This window comes from Poecilia latipinna, unplaced genomic scaffold (genome assembly GCF_001443285.1).
Source record: "Poecilia latipinna isolate Pla-1442-1.1 unplaced genomic scaffold, P_latipinna-1.0 Scaffold1499, whole genome shotgun sequence".
Taxonomy (NCBI): Eukaryota; Metazoa; Chordata; class Actinopteri; order Cyprinodontiformes; family Poeciliidae; genus Poecilia; species Poecilia latipinna.
In genome coordinates this window covers 119,173-127,188 of record NW_015114115.1, presented here as the reverse complement: position 1 = coordinate 127,188, position 8,016 = coordinate 119,173, and the positions used below count along the sequence as shown (strand labels likewise).

Sequence of the window (8,016 nt, the reverse complement as noted above, 5' to 3'; positions counted from 1 at the left end):
TTATAAATATCATGAGTGTAGTATACAATATGATAGCATTCTGTGGCAAATAATTGATATCAATCATGTTTTGGATTTTTGTTTTAAATTTTGTGTAAATATAATGAAGCAGTAGTTTCATTTTACCCAAAGCCAACATCATGTAAGAATCTCACACCTGCCATTAAATGGGTAGCGAAAAATATTCTTAAGGCAGAACTTAAAGCGTCAACATCCATTTATAGATGGCAGAAAGCAGCCAGGCTGTTTTTAATATAGATTCATTTTCTGCGTTTTCTCTGCTTGTGTTCTTAGACTTTGCATGATCCGACCAGCTGTGATCAAAACATCCCATAACTCAGAGCAAAAACATCTTATTCAACACAATGCAGGCATCTAAAGTCCTAAATCCACACAACTGCATCTGTGACTACCACTACAACACACACACACACACACACGTTAAATAGGCCTTAATGCTACATTTTATTATGCTCACCACTTCCAGCACTTTCCAAAGCACACGAAAATGCTAATGCACCATTAAAATTTACACCCCTTTCATCTACAAAGCATGAGCATATAGCTGCACGTAAGAGGATTAACTAGATGTTCAAAACCAGCTTTTAAACATATACATGGAGAGAATAATGAAAATGAAAGCCGGAACAATGACTGGAATATGTTCGCCCCCCACCCCTATCTTACAATGTGATGATTTGATGCAGAGAAAACTAACTTGAGATCAGAGACTGAAACGCTCACCTGTGCTTCATCCTGAATAACGCGATACTGCTCCTTCCAAACGGCGATCTTGGAAGCTTCGTCTTTCCTGAGGGCTCGCTCCTTTTTCAGCTCCGGGCTCCAGAAGGTTTTGATGGAGTTCATGGAGGAACTCAGCTTGCTCTCCTTCACTTCCACTTCTCGCCGCAACAACTCGTTCTCACGCAGAACCTGACAGAACAGAGTGAGGTGATAAAGCTCATCCAGATATCTGTTGTTCTTGAGGGAAGAAATCTGCAAAACTGGCAGAAGAACTCTGTAACTAACAATTCGTTCGGAAATCGATTATTGAGATGATTAATGGAATAAAAAAAAAAAGGCAGATTTTTCATTTAACCACTTGAGTCTTTTTTATACAATATTAGAAATTCATTAAAATATGTAAATAAGACAAAAACTTCTAAAAGAAAATGAACATTTTATCGCCTAAAATGCAATACAATAAGAAGCTAAAACTACGACTTTTGAGGAGGTCTGGGTAGAACAAATATGTTTTTGCCATATATGATTTTCTTTTTTTTTTTTTTACAGTTTTGGATTAATTACTGATCTGAATATGTTATTTTTTTCTGTCTGTATATTAATTGATTATTAAATTAGGGACATTTATAGATTACAAAGTCATAATTGATGGATCATAATCCATCAATTATGATTAATGGTTCCAGTCCTATGAAATACCTCTTTCAGTTGGGCCTGCAGGTCGAGTATGGTGTTGTCTCTGGCCTGCCTTAGAGAGTGTGGCACTGTGGAGGCCATGTGGTGCTCCCCGAACGCCAGCGCGTCCCCTGCCATCATGCCTGCTGGCAGAACTGCGTTAGCAGGCACCATGGTGGAGATATTGGGAGTGCTTGCAGCCACGACTCCACCGCTGCTTCCTCGCGATCCGTATGTCACCCTTTGTCGCCCGGCGGCGGTCACCGTCACACCACTTTTGGGTACGTGGTCGCCCGCCATGGCGACCTCGTTGTCACTCAGGTACATGGGTCCTGAGGTGGCATACGCAGCATTGAGGGACTGGATGTTCTCCATGGAGAGAGTTTTCCCGCCCGCTCCTCCAGGACCTCCTCCGCTGCCACCGGTGCTGTTGGTGCGTCGGTGTCCCATCCGAGGAGATCGAGGGAGGCGTGGTGAGCGGCCGGATCCCTGACTGCCACCGCCGCCGCCTCCGTCTCTTCCCCCACCGTTTTTGGCATCTCCTCTGCCAACAGAGCGGGCGCTACCGTACATCTTCTGCTAACAAGCGAAGGAGCCAACAGACTAACAGATGTAGGTAAATCCTCTCGGATCTTGTGGCGCTGCCTTGAAACAGTCGAGTGATGATGCCGCTTCAACTGCAGGTGCTGGACACAATATTCATGATATTTATAAAAAAAGAAAAGATAAAGCCTGCTCCTCTTTACTTTAGGGACTGAAGATGTGACAAGACTTTCCCAGAGTTACAAATAAATCTGCAAACAGAAAACAACCACTTCTGATAAACTGCACATCAACACCAAAAAGTGACATTTTTAAATAAAACCAATGAGATATAAATATAAAGTTAAGATCGCAGTAAGACCCAAGCATTGATTTGTTGTCATATTGATATTCATGTAACCTTTAATACATAAAAAAAAAAAAAAACTTTTGGTACTTTCCCCATTTATTCTACTTGACATGCCTAATTCAGACAGAAATATAACAATATCAATCTTCTTACTTTTATCATGTAGAATAATCATATTTACACATATATTTGAAGTGGTGGGCGTTTATCTCAGCTGATATAATCATGGAAAAATTATGCTTAATACTGTGCAGGTCTCCCGACCCCACTGAGGGACAAGGGTGTTCAGAAAATGGATGGATGGATGGATGGATGGACTGTGCAGGTCTGTTATAGAGACTTTAGATTTCAGTACAAATTATAAAATACATTTATAGATTACAAAGTCACTCAGAAACACTAACCTTGTGCCTACATTTCAATGTTCCCCCACCATATACCACTACACTGACAACATAAAGAAAATGTCTTTAGCAGTGATTTTAAGGTCTAATATGTGAATAAGTGTAAAAATAAAATGTGTAATCAGCTAACTCATTAATTAAAATCTGGGTTACATGATTAGTTTCTGATCTAACAAGAAATAAGGCCCGTTAGGGACATAGTCAGCTGTAATTTTAATTGTGTAACCTCGGTGTAGCCCTGCTGGGATTAACACTAAACCATGACAACTCTACCTTTAACCTACTCTAACTGGTTATAATTAAAGCTACATGTGTTTGTAATTACTCAACATTTTGCATATCGTATAAATGTAAATAATCCGAATATTGTTGTGCAATGAGCTGACGCTTTAGGTTAAAAGCAGCAGGGAGGGGAAAAAAGGGGATTGTCCATGGTGGACGTTCAAGGGAGGAAAAAAAATCATTTCCATGCTAAGAAATGTTGATCCAAATAGAAATATTAGCAAGTAAAAAATAATCGGTTCTGATGTTTTAATTTGACGACGTCCTACCTTGCAATGTTAAAATGTCATACTCTAACGGAGAATGAGACATTTAACGACACGGAACATACAGCGGCTGCTTTGGAGACACCCATCTAACCATATCCATTTTCCTTCTCCTCGTTTTCAGCTTTTCTTCATTCTCAGGCTCGACTACAAACCTATGAACCCAGAAAATGCCTATTAAAAGCCAAAAGTCTAAAATGCACATATCTAGTGTTAGCTCACTGTGACATATGGAGGCTAGTCCAACCCAAATTTAGTGGTCAAGCTAAATCTCTATTTTCTGCCGCTAACACAATAGCTTAAAGGTAAGAAAGAGGGGGACAACCCTCTTCAATCAAAGTACCTTTTTCGTTGTCTAGTGGAGCTCAAATCGCTGCTGGAGCTCAGTCTTCTAGTATCCGGACATGTGTGGTAAAAACTGGCATTTTATGTTAATTTTTCGATGAACGGCTATCTGATTTTCCCATCTTTTTACCAGCAGTACTAGCGGCTCAGGAGAGCCAGGGCGCCTCAGTGACGTCAAGCCCCCTGTGCGCGTTCACGTGAGCCTTTCTCGCCACGCTTTAATTTTAAACGCGCGGTCCCGACAGAACAGTGGTTTGGGAATGAATGTGGACTGAACAGTAGCTAACATGGACACCCGGTGAAACAGAGAGTTATCTGTCGACTCTGACAAATGGTACGCATTCATATTTGTTGTCTTTGCGGGGCTGTGGCATAGGCTACAGTGAGCTATTACTAGTGTTGGTTTTGTTAAACATTACCAAAGGTTGGCACACAGCATGCTCAAATGTTACTAGAGAATTTTCTCCAACTTTATTGCACAAGTACCACCTTTAGAAATAAAGGTTTTCCCTTTGGCAGTTATTTTAGCCCTTCACTCAATGAATGTAACCCTAATTCCAACCCTCTTTCCAAACCTTAATCCCATCCCTCCTTCCATCCTTAATTCCAACCATAATTCCAACTCTCCTTCCGACCCCAATACTGGCCCTCAATACAACCCAATTTTTAGCCCTGCATCCAACCTTAATTCCAATCCCAACCCTTATTAATTTTAACCCTAATTCCAACTGACCTTCCAAACCTATTTTGATAGGTAATATTTGCATATTACTTTAATTAATTTACTTAGTCAACATTCCAGTGATGGCATGAGGGCTAACATTTTTTATCTGAAATTATTTTAACTACATTTTACTAAAACCTTCTAAATTTAGTCAATCATGCTAGTGATGGTCAGCATGCAATGGATAGTATTTTAGGTAACATTAGCTTTTTAACTAATGTTTCTGCTTATTACATTTCTGGTATTTTCAAACTGTATGGAGTATGGTACTGTAGGTCAGCATTATAGTGCTATTCTAAATGCTGTCATTATCAGTTTAGCTAATTTTAGCTTTTTTAGCAAATTTTAGCTTTTACATGAGCTTTTTCACACTTCGTGTACAGTAGGTCAAGATGCTAGCCCTAATCCAAAGCCTGGCATTAGTATTTCAACTAATTTTAGATTTTTAACTAATTTTAGGTTATAAACTGTTGTGACCTTACAGATTAGCTTTGTAAACAGTGTTCTGCACACATTTCTAATACTCTTTGGGTGAGATTTTTGCATTGACTGAAAGTTTGCACTCCTCTTATACAAGTTTTCTATTTGCGCTTAGCAGATTTTTGCTTTATTCTGCTGCTTCTGCAAGTCTTCTGCAGTTCACTTCAAATGCTTCTGCAATTTTCACTAAAAATATTCAGCTTACAGCATTCACACTGCATTTTTGCAGGAAATGCAATGTCTTTTCTAGTTATGGTGTTGTTTCGGAAGCACAAAGTTTAACACTTTGACCTGTAGGTATCAGTTAAGGTTAGAACTGTTTTACAGAGCGACTAGTGTTGTTTCACCATAAATATGTATAAAAATCTGCATAAATGGATACTGAGCTTGAATTAACCTGAACGTTTTGTTTATATATGTCTGTATGTTGATATTCAGATTTCTATCAAGGGTCAAAAGTGCAACAATCCAAGAGAGCAATAGCTCATACATGTAAATATAAATTTTACGTAATTATTTAAAATAAACTAAAGATATGTTAATTGAATTAAAAAACATACGTAATTAATAATGAGTACATGTAATTGTTGGTCATCAAACAAACGTCAACATTTGATAATTTAATCTACACAACATGTGAATTTCATTACTGTATAAGTGTTCCTTTACTAATACAAAATTTTTAAGAGACAATGATTCTATAAGTAAATAAATACTCAAATAAATAATTGATTTGGTTACTTTGCTGTACTATAAAATAAATGAAATTGTAAATCACTTTACACACACACACACACACTCACACTCACACTCACTCACACATATATATATATATATATATATATATATATATATATATATATATATATATATTTGTCTACATTAATGTAGACTAATAACTACATTAATGTAGTTATTTGTCTATTTCAATATTTAAAGGCAGATAGGCTTTGCCACCAGGGGGCAGTGCTCACCTTACTAATTTTAGTTAAAAAAAATTACTTAACTTTACCACGACAAAATACATGTCTTGCGAAACGTTTAGTTTTAAGTAATGCTGTTTTATGGTTTACTTGTTGATGTATATTAGCTGTTTAATTTTGCTTTTGAATTTATCATTCAGATATCTCGAACGATTTCATAAAATTGATAGAATCCTTCATTTTCAGTTATTTAAAAAATAAGCTCGAAGCCAGTGGTGAACAAATCAATCATCGTTTATATCATTAACGTCCTCTTTACGTTTTTCGTCTAAAAATAACATAATTGCCTAATACTGTACTAAATTGGTTACAGAATATGTGTGACTATTTCATTTTAGTATTTTAAAAATAAAATACTAAGTTGAAATACAATTTTATCTTTTTCTTGTCAAAAACAACTAAGTTGAATTTTAAGTTTAGTTCGAGAAGCAAAACAGAAAAATTTGTCCCGTTCTTTCAAATATCATCGACCTAATTTTGTGTCTGTCTTATACTCTGGCTATAGGAGGCGCTATTTCTTCTGCACGACTAATGTTCTGTCTTTTTTCCCCCTCTAGAAACAAATATGAATAAATAAGAACACAGAAAATAAACACATACATAAAATGTTTGTAGTTTGGATAAAAACAGTTATTAATTTTTTTGTTCATAATTTTGTGAACCCGACGTTGGAAATTCTGAGCAAGAAACTTATGGAGAAGATGAGGATAAGGTAATAATAATAAAAAAAACTAAATAAAATAGATGTAGCATTTTTCTCTGCAAGTAATTTTATATTTTTATTATATGGAATATAAAATAAAAATGTAGCCAAATTCTAATTGATTGATATCTTCTTCCTTTTTTATTATTTATTTTTATTTTACTGGTTTCTAGAAAGAAGGCATCAGAATGTTCATTCAGGTGCACCTCTTATTGGAAACAGGCAACAAAAAATGAAACAATTAAATGTAAGTAGCCAAACAACATTGTTCTGTTCAAACTATGTGCTGAGTACTGTGTATGCAGCAAATTAATGTGATGTAGTTCACAGCTTGCAAATGCGCACTCAGTAACAACGTTCATCCTTCAACAACCTGGGTGTAAAGGATCCGATAAAAAAAATACAATTCGGTATTATTTGGGATTTATACTTGCACTACGTTTTAAACCGAGGTAAGTGAGTTCTGTTCAAACGAACTGAAGGCAATTTTACAATGGGAATTTCCATTTCAGATCCTGGCGTTGACTAGCGCTGAGAGAAGGTAGGTTTCAAAACATTAGCTCGGCTTTGCTGTCAATACAGCAAAACTCAACAAGCAGGGGCAATGTCATTGTAATGTTATCAGCTATACACGGTTCAACGTTGGCGTTGTTAAAGCTCCTCGTAACATTGAAATGAATGAAGCGCTGCTAAGAAGGTGGGTCCAGCCTTTTTAGGCCATTAGCAAGACCCGCCTAGCTAACGTTCCATCGCTGGGGTAGCAGTGGCGCTTTTTGTCACCGCCTTTTCAACCGACGTTCACACCGGGTGAACGTATCCGGTGTGGCGTTAATCACTCCGGGATGGAAACAGGACCTCGACACGGTAAACTTGTGACCTATTATTTCTTGATAATGGTTTGTAAATGGCTTTGAACGAGAATTAGGGTTAGAGGTAGCTATGTGGTTGTTTTATGGTGTTGAACAGAACTGAAGAAAGACGCAACGCGCAAATTAGTCATCGCTGGTTTGTCGTTTCCCTGTTAAGGGATTAGCCGACTCCAGCTAACTAGCTGAGTGCTAGCTGCTAACAAAGAGCCGTTGCTTCCCTTCGCGTTGTAATGTTGACTCGATGTTGCCATTTCAGACGGCAAGGGTATCATTAATACAAAGCTAAAATTAAAAATGTACTAAAAGGTTTTATTTAGTCATCATTCGATTTTTTAAAATTGTTATTACGTTTGTGTATATTTTTGTATATCTGGATGGAAGCGCGACTAACATTTATCCGGTTTCTTTCTGTCATTATGTTTGCTTACGTTGGCCATAGCTGCTGCGGTGACAGGAAAAAGGTGATTAATATGTAACAACATTGTCACTGCTGGTTTGAACAACCATATCAGGGGACAGGATGCAAATCGTTTTTTTGTGTGTGTGTGTGTGTGTGTGTGTGTTTTTTTTTTTTTTTTTTTTTTTTTTTTTTTTTTAAAAAACCCCAAAAAAGGGGTTTTTTAACCCAAAGACGGCGGGGTTTTTTTTA

At 37.1% G+C, this 8,016-nt stretch overlaps 2 protein-coding genes across 8 annotated transcripts in view; one reads left to right on the top strand and one right to left on the bottom strand.

The window, feature by feature from the left end:
• Window positions 1–663: 663 nt before the first annotated feature.
• Window positions 664–3,809, bottom strand: LOC106963157 (ELKS/Rab6-interacting/CAST family member 1-like). Of its 2 annotated transcripts, none has more exons than XM_015057916.1 (3): window positions 3,607–3,809; window positions 1,444–2,213; window positions 664–933 (listed from the first exon to the last, which is right to left on the bottom strand). In XM_015057916.1, exons 2-3 carry the CDS (start codon window positions 1,990–1,992, stop codon window positions 679–681), a joined length of 804 nt encoding a protein of 267 aa, XP_014913402.1. In that variant the 5' UTR covers window positions 1,993–2,213; window positions 3,607–3,809; the 3' UTR covers window positions 664–678. The 2 variants fall into 2 exon arrangements, with proteins under 2 accessions (XP_014913402.1, XP_014913403.1); XM_015057917.1 differs by having other exon boundaries at window positions 1,444–2,105.
• A 3,000-nt stretch (window positions 3,810–6,809) lies between these two features.
• wnk1a (WNK lysine deficient protein kinase 1a) overlaps window positions 6,810–8,016 on the top strand; it is a 31,181-nt gene continuing 29,974 nt past the window's right edge. For 2 of the 6 annotated variants that reach the window (XM_015057900.1, XM_015057902.1), the window contains exon 1: window positions 7,112–7,362. The gene's annotated coding sequence lies outside the window, so the exon portion shown is untranslated. Of the gene's footprint in view, window positions 6,951–7,019; window positions 7,040–7,110; window positions 7,363–8,016 lie in introns of those variants that run through there. The other 4 variants (XM_015057897.1, XM_015057898.1, XM_015057896.1 and 1 more) reach the window with 4 other exon arrangements.